Raw genomic sequence first — 15,556 nt, forward strand, 5'->3', positions numbered from 1 at the left:
CTGCAGCAGCTCAGGTCACTGCAGAGGCATAGGTTGGATCCCTGACCTGGCACAGTGGGTTAAAGGACCTGGCATTGCCCCAGCTGCAGCATAGGTCACAGCTGCAGCTCAGATTCAATTCCTGGCCCAGGAACTTCCATGTGCTGTGGGTGCAACCATAAAATAATTTTTTTAAGTTAAAGAAATTAAAAAATACAATGAGATACCTATACTTTACAGTCACTAGGATGATTAATGATAAACAATAACAAGTATTGAAGATCTGGAGAAATTGAAACCTTCATATATTTCTAGTAGGAAAATGGTATAAAATGGTATATTCACTTTGGAAAATAACTTGAGGAAGATTTTAATTTACTATGCAAGTATTTCTGAGATAGTTGACCATTCAAGTGAAAAAAAAGCAAGGAGAATACTATAATAGATATGGTATGCAACCACTTGTTTATAAAAAAATAATAATATATGAAGACATCTGCGGAGTTCCCATCTGTGGTGCAGTGGAAATGAATCCAACTAAGAACGATGACCATGAGGTTGCGGGTTTGATTCCACTCGCTCAGTGGGTTAAGTTGCTGTGCGCTGTGGCATAGGTTGTAGAGGTGGCTTGCATCTGGCGTTGCTGTGGCTGTGGCTGGCAACTGTAGCTCTGATTAGACCCCTAGCCTGGGAACCTCCACATACAGTGGGTGCGGCCCTAAAAGGCAAAAAGAAAAAAAAAGACATTTGCCACACAAAAAAATGGTAACTCCAGCTGCCTGTGGGAATGTTTTCTGAATGGCCTGGAAGATAGGGGTAATACTGAGAGACAACTTTATATCCTTTTTTATGCTTTAAATTCTGAACCATGTGAATGTAGTATCTATTAAAAATCAATACTTAAAAATAAAGGAGGAGTTCCTGTTGTGGCTCAGTGGGTTAAAAACCCCACTAGTATCCATGAGGATGCAGGTTTGATCCCTGGCCTTGCTCAGTGGGTTAAGGATCCCACATTGCCTCAAGCTGCAGCATAGGTAGCAGGTGCAGCTTGGATCCAAGAGTTGCCGTGGCGGTGGTATAGGCTGGCAGTTGCAGCTCCAATTCAACCCCTAGCCTGGGAAGTTCCATATGCCCCAGGTGTAGCCCTAAAAATAATAATACTAATAACAATAATAATAATAAAATAAAATAAAGGAGTTCCTTCTATGGCACAATGGGATGGGCAGTGTCTCTGCAGCACCAGGATGCAAGGTTCAATCCCTTGCCTTGGCATAGTGGGTTAAGGATTTGCAGGTTACAACTGTGGCTTGGATCTGATCCCTGGGCCAGGAACTCCATATGCCATGGAGCGGCCAAAAAAAAAAAAAAAAAAATCAATTCAATTTAATTTAAAAAGATTTAAGTGCTCCCTGCAAGGCACATACAATCAAATTTTATGATCACTATTATTGAAAATAAAATCTGCAAACCCAAATCCCTTCAGAGATTTATGATGTGTTCTACCATGTAATATAAATGAGTGAAGTATGCAGAGTAAACTTAAAATTCAATTAAAAATGAGCCGCTACTGAATTCCAGCTGATTATATTTATTCTGGAAAGCAGACTTAATGTTGCCAGCTCTTACAATTTTTCAAAAGATACCACAAGTCCAAATATGTATGTAAAATAACCTAATTTTTAATATTGAACCTGTACCATGCTAGTGGGCTAGAGTCAGCCCACAGGCCAACTGCTTATGACCTCTGAGGTATACAAACACCTTAATTTATGAATATATTGGACTTCCAATCTACCTCTGCAAGTTTGGGAATTTTAAATGCATTTTCTCTGTAAGAGTGAAATAAGTAGCAAGGTGGTTTCCAGACCCATTATATAGGCAAAGTACAGTACTAAACCAATAGCACTATGATTAACAATGTTTGTATTAAACAACTTATTCTAAGTTTCAACTTTAGACTTTGGAAAGTCCAAAATGGTATATCCAAGGGGTAATAAAAGGGAAGGAAATGATTGGGAAGAATTTAAAGAAAGAGAAGGAGCCTTAGGAGGTGACTGGTGGAGGATCTTAGGCAAGAATTCAGATTACTATAGTGGGTAGTGAGATAAGCTTTCAAAATTTCTCTGAAGATTTGTGTCTCCTGTAGATAATATATCCAGTAAAAGAGAAAAGAAAGGGAAAAAAAGTTATGTCTCAGCAGCAGCAACAGCTGAAAAGAACTGCAGCCCCAGCTCCAGGTGATTATGAAGATCTCTACAAAAGAATTCTGTAGTTGCTCATAAGTCAGACATCATCAAGTGAGAATGCCAAAAAATTAGCTCTAACAAAATTGTAAAGCCACAAGCTCACGGCTACTAGAAGATTAAATAAAATTTATTTTTTAAAGGTATATTTTACTACTAAAGGAACAATAAATTGACATTTTTTCCAAACTGAAACCCACTTATGAATGTTTCTATGAACTCTAAATTTTCTACTCACAGATAAATATTCTATTTAGAGATCATCTACAGCCAAAATTTAACCTCTGGAGATAACTACTACCTAGTTCTTATGGTTACCTTTGCTAACATTTGGTTAATGTGTAGCTAAAGAAATGTAACTATTTTAACACTATTCTAAGATCAAATATGATTTAAAAAATGAAACCCCAGGGTTCCTACTATAGCTTCTCCGGTTAAGGACCCGACATTGTCTCTGTGAGGATGTGGAATCAATCCCTGACCTCCCTCAGTGGGTTAAGGATCCAGTGTGGTTGCAAACTGCAGCGTAGGTCACAGATGCAGCCAGGATCTGGTGTTGCCATGGCTGTGGCATAGGCCTGCAGCTCCAATACAACCTCTAGCCCAGGTACTTCCATATGCTGCAAGTGCAGCTGTTAAAAAAAAATAAAAAATGAAATCTGGAAATTTTTGGAAGTCAGCTATTAGAGTTGTTTCACAGTACAATTTTATCACATAATTCTGAAGAAGAGTCTGCAAGCTTTTTGGCAGCCTGTCTTTGAAGATCATATGATAGGCGCTCAGGACAACATTAAAACTGCTTTATTGTTCCTAGGGAAACCTAATTAGGAAAATAAACCTGCTACATGGAAAAAAATCATATGTAATCTAAATCCCAACAGAAATGATGACTTCTTCACAATTAACATAAAAAAAAAAAAACAAGATGCTGCTCTAAGTAGTTACAGTTTAACAAGTTTTGAATCATCAAGGTATTTGTGTCTCTCCATTAGTATATAAATCAAATACACAACAATTTAGAAAGGGTGCTAATATTATAAGTCATTAGAACTTTTATTTTATTTTATTTTTGTCTTTTTGTCTTTTCTAGGGCCGCACCAGCGGCATATGGAGGTTTCCAGGCTAGGGGTCTAATCAGAGCTGTTGCTGCCCGCCTATGCCAGAGTCACAGCAGCGCCAGATCCGAGCCGCGTCTGCGACCTACACCACATCTCGTGGCAACTCCAGATCCTTAACCCACTGAGCAAGGCCATGGATCAAACCCTTAACCTCATGGTTCCCAGTCAGATTCGTTTCCACTGCGCCACGATGGGAACTCCCCAGAACTTTTAAAGTAAGGAGATAATATCAATGTTTTCTATTACTACCCTTTTTTTGCCCACACCCACAGCATGTGGCAGTTCCCAGGCTGGGGACTAAACCTGCACTGCAGCAGTGACAATGCCGTATCTTTAACTCACTAAGTCACCAGGACACTGCAATATTTTCTTTTTATTTTGTTTTATTTATTTATTTATTTTTAGGGACACACCCTTGGCATATGGAGGTTCCCAGGCTAGGGTTTGAATCGGAGCTGTAGCTGCGGACCTGCACCATGGCCACAGCAACATGGGATCCGAGCCACATCTGCAACCTACACCACAGCTCATGGCAACGCCAGATCCTTAACCCACTGAGCAAGGCCAGGGATCAAACCCACAACCTCATGGTTCCTAGTTGGATTCGTTTCCACTGCCCCACGAGAGGAACTCCCTGCAATATTTTCTATTATTATTTACTTAACTAGACACCCAATCCTATTCTAGATAGGATATGATCATAATGCTTTGAGATTATTTTAAAAAGAATCATTAGCCTATAAATCCATTTATATAGAAAAAACCCTTGAGAGTTTCTTATATTTCTTGGCTCAAACAATACAGTTACCATGGCCCATAAGGCAACTTAGAAAGTAAGAGGAAAATGCATAAATAGAAATGAGCAATATCAGATTCTGAACCTGAACAAAATCAGTCTTAGGAAGTATATTAAACTGTTTTTACAGGAAAATGTTGACATTTTAATTGATTATAATACATACCTTGCTGAGCTAAAGTTGATCTTAGCATTCCAGTCTTAGACCAGATTTTTATTTGTCCATCTTCTCCAACTATAAAGAGAAAATAATTGATTTTTTATCTCTAGGAAATAAATTTAAACATTAAATTTGATTATAGAAATCAGCAGTATCTGTATTAATGCACAACATGAGTTACTATAATTAAATGACATTGCTTCACAACTATAAAACTTAACTGAAATTACTTTGAAACAAGTTTATCAAAGTAGCCTAACTTCCATAACAAAAAATTTTCCCATTAATCTTAGTAGACTTATGAGTATATTATTCAAAAATGCTTTCATTTTCACTGAAATCTCCATCCTAGAATTCTAAGAAAAGTGCTTTCAGTGTAGGAAGAGTTGTAGCCAAATTCCCGTGAGTTGGGAACTGAATGCAGTGAAGTAAAAGCTTACTCTTTTGAACAGTTTGCCTGCAAGGGGAAGAAAGAAAAAGGAAATTGTAGCTAGAAAGCTATTTGTCAAAGGAGAGATTTTTATGTTTTTTTCTCAGTTTTCAAGATGGATGACATCTGAGCATATTTATATACTGGAAAAAACAAACACTGGAAAAGGAGAAGTTGAGAAAACAGGCAAGATAAGGGACAACTCACTAATAAAGTCCTACAGAAGGCCGAGGGGATAGGTACATTATTTTTAAAACAAATTCTTCATTATTCCCCCTTTAAAGAACTAAAGCTCAATCCTCTCTTCAGTCTGGGTAATACTTAGTGACTTGCTTCTACTAGAATAAGGTAGAAATGATACAGTATGACTTCCAAGGGTCAATCATAAAATATAGTGTGGCTTCTATCATGCTCTCTCTTGGATCACTCAGAGAAAAGCTCCAATTGTCATGTTGTTAGAATACTCAAGCATTCCTATGGAGAGGCCTCAGTTGTAATGAACTAAGTAAGGCCTTCTGCTACAGTCATAGAGGAAGTAAGAACATTCAAGCAAACTTATGGAGAGGCCCATGTTGCAAGGAACTAAGTAAGGCCTCCTGCAACAGACAAAGAGGAAGTCAGACCTCATCTTAACAGTCATGTGAGCAAGCCATCTTAGACGAAGATCCTCCAGCCCCATTCAACTTCTGGATTCTGAGACAGAACCGCACAGCTAAACTGTTGCCCGTCCCACAGAAACTGTGAAATAATACAAGTTTATTATCTTAAGTCACCAAATTTGGGATAATTTGTTATGCAACAATAGGTAATAGGTGACAAATCCTTGCAGTAGGACAGGATACAGAAGAGGGAGTAAAGGTCAGTTAAAAGAGAATATTTTGAATTTTAAAGAATTAAAACTTTTATTTACTCCATACTTGACTATCCAAAACTTTCTTTGACAAGACATTCTCCTTAAGCCATATAAGAAAACTAATGACATTCTGAATTACAACATTATATAGCAGTCTAGAACAACACTGTACCACAACAATAAAAGTCAATAGACTATTGCAAAGTGAAAATACTGCTCCTTTAAAAAATTTTTCTTTGGAGTTCCCATTGTGGCACAGTGGAAATGAATCTGACTAGGAGCCATGAGGTTGCGGGTTCGATCCCTGGCCTCGCTCAGTGGGTTAAGGATCCGGTGTTGCCATGAGCTGTGGTATAGGTCTCAGACGAGGCTTGGATCCCAAGTTGCTGTGGCTCTGGCGTAGGCTGGCAGCTACAGCTCCGATTAGACGCCTAGCCTGGGAACCTCCACATACCGCCGGTGTGGCCCTAAAAAGACAAAAGACAAAAAATAAAAAAAATTAAAAAATTTTCTTTAAGAAATTCATTTAAAAGGTGTCATTTTTGCAGATAACCAACCTGTAACTAATGCAGTTCCTTCATAGTTCCATCGTCCTGCAAGTACTGCTCCACAATGAGCTTCCACACTTTTTTCCACTCTTCCTAACTTAGAAATCAGATGAAATTTGCCTAAAAGAAATTATACTTGAGAAGTTTATTTTATTGAATTAACTTATCCAGTCAACAAATATTCCTGTTGAGACTACTACTAGACTAGTTAGCATAGTACTAGGCATCAGAGATACAAGGGCAAATAATATAATTCTTACTCTCAAGGAACACACAAATCTATTTGAAACAGGCACAAGATTATAAAACCTTGAAACAAGTGGTATGACAAAAACATATACATATAATATTATGACAGTTCAGACAGACAATAAATTCTGTTGGGATATGGTCAAAGGGGGCCAACAGGAATGTCAAGAAAGCTCCATTTAAGTAAAGTTTTGCTGTCTTGGATTTATTTTTTTAAACAGGCTATAGAGAAGCTAGAAAAGGTGTGGAGCAAAGGAATCAAGACAGTTAAATGATGTTAAAAGATAAACTGAGACATATTAAAAACATATTCAGAGTTTATTTTTGCAAAAATCTATTCCAATTCAGCAGTGCCAAACCATAAATGGTTAAGAACACTCCACTGACAGGAGCTCAGGGAGAGGCTTTTATAGAGAAAAAGTATAAGGGCAGTAAGGATATTATTGATTGAATACTGCTTAAAGCCTAGTTGGCTGTTTGTGACTGGTTATTTAGGTTTAAATTTTGTAACCTTGAAAGCAGTCATTTATAGGCTTAGATTTTGGCTTGCTTAGGTATACAGCTTTTAGAGTCATCCCAATTCTAAAGACTTCCTTGTTTAATAACTGATAATACCAAATTTTAAAATTCTTGCCTTTTTGATTTTGCACTGTGCCAATTACTTGGTTGCTGTCCACAAAGGTCACATATACATAGGCCAGAAGTAAAAGAGGTAACTTTAAAGGACCTAAGCAAACTATATGAGATGTCGGGAGGACAAATCAACTGTACAAAAAGAGTAAGTGCTACAGGAAGCCAAAAAAAAGATCAGTGTGGTTTTGAATGATCATAAGTCTAGTCATATATAGTTTATAATAGAAAAAACTAAATAAACACAGTTGCTTCTCTGTATCAAAGGTTCTGCATCCTTGGCCTCAACCAATTAAAAAAAAAAAAATCCCAGCAAGTTTCAAAAGTAGAACTTGATTTTGCCCTGTACCAGAAACTATTTACGTAGCATTTACACTGTATTTACAACTATTTATGTAACATTTAATTGTATTCGGCATTACGAGTAGTCTAGAGATGAAGAAGGATGTGTGTAGGTTGTATGCAATTATATGCCATTTTATATAAGGGACTTGAGCATCTGTGGATTTTGGTATCTGCAGGATTCTTGGAACCAATTCCCCTTGGATACTGAGGAATAACTGTACAGTGAAATTAGAAACTTTTCCCCAAATCAAAAAAAGTACATATTTTTAGCAGTAAGAAAACAATGTGGCTTGCCTAGTCAAATTTTGCCTCAGAGGATTTATTTTGGTTTAACTCATTTTTAACTTAAGGCTTAAGATTTTGGCCTAATATTAACAATTCATTACAAATATATTTAAGTCAGATGCTTAAGATGGCTTTAAAATGTTTCTCTGAAGACCTCAAATACAGACAGCTTTAAAATATTTTACACCCAGCACCCTGTAGTTGTTTCACTGACCCCCAACCCATTCCCACCAACAAAGTCATTCCCTCTTTTTACACACAGTGCACATTATTAAAGCAATAAGTATTTTATTGGGCTGTGATTCTTTCCAGGGTTTCATCAATAAACCACCCCTTTCCTTCATTTAACCAACCACTACTGCCATCTACTTTTCCTCATATATTCCTTTTAGTTTTATATTTACTTCTGGGTCATTTTTCAATATAACAAGATTACTTTGAATTCAACTGTGCTATTACTGTCTTTATGAGACAAACTTAAAGTTAATTTGGATATATATGTGTGTGTGTATTTTTTTTTTTTTTTTTTTTTTTTTTTTTTTTTTTTTTGCTTTTTAGGGTAGCACTCACAGCACATGGAGGTCGAATTAGAGCTACAGATGCCGGTCCACACCACAGCAAAGCCGCATCTGCAAGCAACCTACCAACCTACGCCACAGCTCACGACAATGCTGGATCCTGAACCCACTGAGCAAGGCCAGGGCTCAAACACACAACCTCATGGTTCCTAGTTGGATTTGTTTCCGCTGCGCCACAATAGAAACTCCAGGATATATGTTTTTTTAATGCATTGCTTTACAGAGAAAATAGAATGAGAAAAAATATCAAAAGAGGAAATTGTAAAGATGACATATAGGGTGTGGCCATTACTTCATCCAAGTCTGTTTCACTAAATGTTAGCATATTGCCTAGCACAGAATATCCATATACTAAATTATTGCATGCAATGAGTGAATCTATCACCAAAAAGATTAAGCAAATAACTCTCGAACCAGAAATGAAGGGTCCAGAAATTTCCTCTCAGCCTATTCTGTATTTTAGAAATTTTATATATTTAAATCACTGATATTTCTTTTTTTTTCACCTTTTTCTTTCTTTCTTTTTCCCCTTTTCCTTTTTTCTTAATTTTAGGGCCGCACCTGTGGCATAAAGAAGTTCCTGGGCTGGGGTCAAATAAGAACTGCAGCTGCCAGCCTATGCCACAGTCACTGCAACGCCAGATCCACGCTGCATCTGCAACCTATGCTGCGGTTTACAGCAACACTGGGTCCTTAACCCACTGAGCAAGGCCTGGGATCAAACCCAAGTCCTCATGTACATTAGTTGGGTTCTTAATCCACTGAGCCACAACAGGAACTTTTAGATGATATTTCTAACCCAAAATACCTAATACTGACTTTCTGACAAGAACTGAAATTATTCTTGCTTCCAATCACCTCAAAGAAGACAAATACTGGGACAACTAAGGTCAGCCCTTTGCATAGATTTGGCACTCTAAATCTTTGGCCTTTGTAATTTGTCTAATAGTTACAAATGACTTGAATAGCACACCCAGAATAAAGCATAAACATAAGATTAGATACATCAAAAATATTTTTAAACACAATTATCCTTTTAACTATTTTTGTTCTTCTCTCCAGCTTTTCCATAACCTTTAAAAAAGGCAAGACCAAGGGAGTTCCCTCATGGCTCAGGAGGTTAAGGATCTGGCATTGTCACTGCTGTGCTCTGGTTATAAATATGGCATGGGTTCGAGCCCTGGCCTGGGAACTTCCACATGCTTTAGGCACAGCCAAACACAAACAAACAAACAAACAAAAACAACCATGCAAGACCAAACTAGAGAAATAATTTAGTTCCAATTGTTTGCTAGGGGTGGGGTTGGGAAGAGAATATAATCAATACAATTCATTTACTGAGTTTATTGACACAATTTATTGATTAAACAATAGATGATTTAGATTAAAATACGTTCATTTTTAAAAGCTGAGGTATAAAATTAATCTCTAATAGGAGTTCTCTGGTGGTTAAGGATCCGACACTGTCACTGCTGTGGCTCAGGTCACTGCTGTGGCATGGGTTCAATTCCTGGCCTGGGAACTTTCACATGCCACAGGTGTTGCCAAAATAAATAAATATATAAAATTCTTTAAAAATTAATCTCATTAAATAAAAGATATATTAAACTAAAAGGAAGAAATGTTATTAAAGAGAAAAAGAACAAAGGAAGTAGATTAAAATTATATGAAACATTTCTTAAAATTAGAAATGCCTTCAGAAATGTCCATGGAAACATGAGAAGGGTTGGAATAGGGTGTTAGAAGAAAGGACACATGAGCACTTTTGCAGATTGCTTAATAGCAGAAATGTTTTGGCAGAAGGTTGCAAAAAGTCACAGAGACTTGTAACCACTAACTTCTGATAAAAAGAAATGAACACATAAATTATTTTTAAAGTGGGATTTTAAAATGTACATATTAACTAATCAGAGAATATGAGGATTACTTTAAGATATCTAATACAATGTATATAAAATTCAACTTTCACTAAACTTAAGAAGTGTTTACTGGTTTTACAAAAAAAAACTTTATATCAGAATTCCTTTACATAGCAGCTCCCCTAATGCATTTAAAAAAATTCTTTTTTAAATGTAAAATCTATTAATACATTGTTAAAGAAATAGCTCCTTGAAATAGTGGGATACAGCTGTATGAAATATTCAATAAGAGGTAATAAGGTTGAAAAGAGAATTATTGGTGAGACAAAATATTCAGCAAAAGTCTGCTTTATGTATCTTAGGACCTGCCCTCAAATCCTATGCATTTTGAATGTTACCACTAACACAGAGGAGGGAGGGGGTGTGACAAAGGGAACACTGGAAGAGTGATGAGCAAACTCAAAAACTGTAAACTTTTTTGCCAGTCTTAGGGGAGAAAAATCAAGAGAAGAAAGTTGGTGCCAACTAGAAGAGGGAACCTCCTAAGCAATTAACTAAATCTTGAAGAATTTTTTTTTTAGGCATTGGGTTAACATCATACAGTACGAAAAAGTCCTATAGATCTGGTGTACAACATTGCGCTTACTCTTTTTTTTTTTTTTCCCACTGTACAGCAAGGGGGTCAGGTTATCCTTACATGTATACATTACAATTATATTTTTCCCCCACCCTTTCTTCTGTTGCAACATGAGTATCTAGACAAAGTTCTCAATGCTATTCAGCAGGATCTCCTTGTAAATCTAAGTTGTGTCTGATAATTACTCTTAAAAACTATAAAAAATTCTTACGTAAAAATTATTAAATAGCATTGTACACTTAAAATTCTGTTGAGGGTATATCTCATACTGAATATATATTTTAAACTAGAATAGTACTTTTTTATAGTATATGGCTAACAAAGAATACAGCACTGATATATAAAATGACCTCAGATGTTTATCTTGAAGGAAACCCCTTGACCTTCTGATGGCATCCACTTTCTTTTTTTTGAACATTTCTTTTTCATTTCTGGATTCTGTTTGCTGTCTTACTCTACTCTTCCACTTCTTTTCTTTGAACTATCATCCTATGCCTTCTGTTTCACAAAATCCCAGATATCCCTCATTCAAGTCTAAGAGAAAATATTCAGCTACTCTGCTTTGGTTCTCTCGTGTTCCCACATCAATTTGTGGCATGTTATGTTACCTTTTTTTTTTTTTTAATGTGGCATGTGGAAGTTCCTGGGCCAGGGATCAAACCTACGCCACAGCTGTAACCAGAGCCACAGCAGTGACAACATGGGATCCTTAACCCAATGCACCACCAGATAACACCTGTTTTTAATATATGCTTAGGTTCTTATTTCTTAGCTCTGTCCTCTGAAAGGGCCTTGAAGAAAACACACACCCAGTGAAATGAGCACACCTGGTGCTCTCATCTTGGCTTTTTTTTTTTTGCTTTTTAGGGCTGCACCCTTGGTATACAGAGGTTCCCAGCCTAGGAGTCCAATCGGAGCTGTAGCTACCGGCCTACGCCAGAGCCACAGCAATGCCAAATCCAAGCGCATCTGCAACCTACACCACTCACAGCAATGCCAGATCCTTAACCCACTGAGCGAGGCCAGGGATCGAATCCACAACCTCATGGTTCCTAGCTGGATTCGTTTCTGCTGCGCCACGTCAGGAATGCCTCCTCTCGGCTTTTAAATACCATTAAGCACCGCACCCCCCCCCCCAAAAAAAGACAAGTCTCCTTAGAGAAATGGCTGATGAGGGAGCTGGAACTAGGAAAGTACAAAATGGTCTGGAACATCTTGTGCTAGCAAAGAAGTGCTCAAAAAATGATGAGGAAACATACCCACCCACGCCCCCTGACCCCCACCAAAAATTCTTTGGAGCTAGCTTGACGGAGTTCCAACCAGCCAGATCTGAGACAACTTTAACAGCAAAAATTTCAAATATATGACTTCCTTGGTGGCTCAGTGGGTAAAGGATCCAGCGTTGTCACTGCTATGGCTTGGATAACTGCTGTGGCATGGGTTCAATCCCTGGCCTGAGAATTTCCACATACCCTGGGCACAGCCAAAAAAAATTTTTTTTAAATATAGTAACATGATGATCAACAAATAAGAGTTTATAAGTCTAATCTGACATAAGTAAACAAACAAACAAACAAAAAAAATGGGCTCTTCCTTGCAGGAGAATACCAGTTGATCAATACAGAAGAAATTGTGGAGTTTAAAAAAAATCACCATTTTGGCAACCATCTTAGTAATAAATGATTCAGCCAAGAATCATCAATGGATGCTAAGATAGTGGGAGGAAGTTTAAGGAGGAAAAGAATATTTTTATACAGTCTGAGAGTATCCTTTCAGAAATTATTTATTAGAAGGAAAAAGAATTACAGTAAATTAATTTAGTGAACACAACTTTTCAAAGTAATCAAAGTTAATGTCACCAACAATGGGTCAAACCAGCATCATGAATCTTCCAATCTGATGCTTTAAGTATTGCTGCTAAAAATGTATAAAGTGAATTTAAACATGAAGAAACATCAGACAAACATCAACTGGGGAAATTCTATAAAAACAGCAGGCCTATATTCTTCAAGCAGTCAAGATCATAAGAGAAAGACTGAGGAGATGCTCCAAATTAAAGGAGGCTAAAAAGATAGGACAAAAACAACGTGTTATTCTGTACCAAAAAAAGCATATTTCTATAAAAGACATTAGGATAACTGTTAAAATTTGAATATGAATTGCAGATTAGATAACGGTATTACATCAATGTTAGATTTCCTGATTTTGATCAATGTATTGTGGTTAAGTAACAGAAAATCCTTGTTCTTAAGAAATGCATTGAGGTATTTATGGTTAAAATGTCATGTCTGTAAATTACCCTTAAATGTTTCAGAAAAAAAATGTGTGTGTATGTGCATATGTGTGTGTGTGTGCACACATATGTAGATAAAGAGCACCAATGATAAAGTATATGGGACAAAATGTTAAACAATTAGTGAATTTGGATAAAGGATTTTTTGAAGGAGTATACTGCACAATTCTTACAGCCTTTTTATAAATGTGAAATTATACCAAAATTAATAAGTTTTTTTAAGTCAACCTTTCATTTTATCATCTGAGATAAACTAAATTCTGGATGTGTTCAGAGTCAATCTTCCAAGCGCTAGGTACTGTACTAAAAACTTCCATAGAGTATCTCAATTAATCAAGATTCAGAAAAATAAAGTTAAAAATTCTGACTTTAAGAGAACTGGAAACTGACAGGATTATCTGCCATAACATCCCTTTTCTGCTGTGGTTACAAAAGCTCTCTTTTCCTTCTCCTTCCCTTACCACAGCGGCCTGAGGCCTACACAGTGCTTGCTCAGACAATCACTGTCCAATTCCCTTGGCTAAAGTGATTCACTCAGTGATGGGCACATGACCCAAGCATGTCTTGGAATCTCTTTGCAACCTGACTATAACAGATACTAAGAGGCACTCTCTCTGCTGACTTTTCTTGTAAGATCAGCCTTGGGCTGCTGGCTGCCATCATGCTCACCTGGGGACAGCCTATTCAAGAGATGGTGAGAACAGGGGCCTGATGCAGCTGTGTTTAAAGACCTATCCCTAGAGCTAAGTAAACCAAAGGCTGCATCTGCACATAACTTAGCCAAGTAAGTTTCTGATACTTTTGATAAATGTACTCTTAACTGATACAGTAGGTAAAGTAATACAGTTGAAAGAGTTTTAAGTTGTTTCTAAGAAAGTAAAAACATTCCCTTAAAACATAGAAAAATAATGCTTTTGACTCACCAATAAAGCTATAGTCAAATTAAATAAATCCCCTAACATATACTAAAAAATAAAGACAATACTAATAGCTTACTAAATGAGTGTGTGTTGTATCCATATATTTTTACTGTGGTTATGTTATATAGCTACATTCAAAGAAATGAGAAACCAAAACTGATAAAAGCATAACAATTCCTGTGAGGACAGAAAAAGTAAAGCCAAAGATTCAGATTCAATCCCAGTTCATGTCAGTTTAATTCAGTTTCTTCTATGACAATAGTTTCACAGTCTTTACACAAAGCCAGCTGACTACATAGGAAATGGATAAACAACTCAAAACATAAGTTGTACTAAAATGTTATACTTTTAAATACAAAGATGTATTATTAACATCTATTAAACATTATTATAACATTTATTAAAAACTTACCATCAGAACTTGTGAGGACAAAGCTTTCTGCTTGAGTTTGTTTCTTTGTGCCTAAACTTTTCGGAAACCAGTGAAGATCTATTGGGTAAATATCATCAGGCAGCTTTACTATTTGACTTGTTTCACTAGTTAACAAGTTCCACTTCACAATCTGATGATCATCACTACATGAATACAGTTCTTCAGCAGTAGTCCAGCCCACACAGCTTACTAATTCTTGATGTGTCATTATGTTAAAGAGACATAAAATACACAAAAGTCTTAAATCTTAATACAGTATTCTGTATATGCAGATTATAAGAAGAGTAAAAAAATAGTCAGATGTTTCAAGCTTCTTAGCCTATTTTTTGTTTTAGCTCTTTCATATTTTTCCCATATAAGGGAAGAAAAATAAGCATCTACCTAAACAGTTGTAAGAAGAATGGAAAGCAAAATAAGAAATCCAGGTGCCAAAAGAGAAAAGAACAAAGATTTGATTACATGAAAAATTCTTGTGTTACAAATATTCCATAAACAAAGTCAAAAGATACATAAAGACATCTAATAGATCAAAAGGTATAAAAGGATCTATTCTGATCCTGTTGGAGGATAAGCATGAGAAAAAAGAACTAGGCCTGTTTTTTGCTTTGGGTTTTTTTTTTTTTTTTTTAACTACACAGCCACACCTCCAGCACATGTAAGTTCCCAGGCTAGGGGTCGAATCAGAATGGCAGCTAAGACCTATGCCACAGCCAAGGCAACATTGGCTCCAAACCATATCTGCAACCTGTGCCGCAGCTTGTGGCAATACCAGATCCTTAACCCACTGAACAAGGCCAGGCATTGAACCCACATCCTCACAGACACAATGTAAGGTCCTTAACCCACTGAGCCACCATAACTCCATGCTTTTTTAATTTACATATATCTGTATCATTTGAATTATTAGAATAAGCATGTATTATTTTGATGTTTTTAAAAATCAAGTGTTGGAGTAACCGTTATGGCACAGTGGGTTAATGATCTGGCTTGTCTATATGGTGTTGCCAATTTGGTCCTCAGTCTGGTGCAACTGTTTAAGGATCCAGCATTGCCGCAGCTGTGGCATAGGTCACAGATGTGGCTCAGATTCAGTCCCTGGCCCAGGAGCTTCATATGCCACAGGTGTGGCTGACAAAAGAAAAATAACAATAAAATAAAATAAAAATCAAGTGTTAAAAGAATACTGAAATCTATCAGTAA

At 36.7% G+C, this 15,556-nt stretch overlaps 1 protein-coding gene across 10 annotated transcripts in view; it reads right to left on the minus strand.

The window, feature by feature from the left end:
- IFT80 (intraflagellar transport 80) overlaps positions 1–15,556 on the minus strand; it is a 134,865-nt gene that overhangs the window by 105,503 nt on the left and 13,806 nt on the right. For 6 of the 10 annotated variants that reach the window (XR_014824242.1, XR_014824240.1, XR_014824243.1 and 3 more), the window contains exons 3-5: positions 14,336–14,557; positions 6,137–6,247; positions 4,303–4,371 (exon numbers count right to left, since the gene is read on the minus strand). Coding sequence is in view for 5 of the 10 variants with exons in the window: in XM_021069732.2 (XP_020925391.1) it covers positions 4,303–4,371; positions 6,137–6,247; positions 14,336–14,557 (402 nt within the window). In the remaining 5 variants the exon portion in view is untranslated. Of the gene's footprint in view, positions 1–4,302; positions 4,372–6,136; positions 6,248–14,335; positions 15,025–15,556 lie in introns of all 10 variants that reach the window. The other 4 variants (XR_014824241.1, XM_084990100.1, XM_084990101.1 and 1 more) reach the window with 2 other exon arrangements.

Source organism: Sus scrofa, chromosome 13, assembly GCF_054392235.1.
Source record: "Sus scrofa isolate SSC_HxYL_T2T_F1_AM1 chromosome 13, Sscrofa_HxYL_maternal_Yorkshire_Landrace_v2.0, whole genome shotgun sequence".
In the NCBI taxonomy this organism is placed as follows: Eukaryota; Metazoa; Chordata; class Mammalia; order Artiodactyla; family Suidae; genus Sus; species Sus scrofa.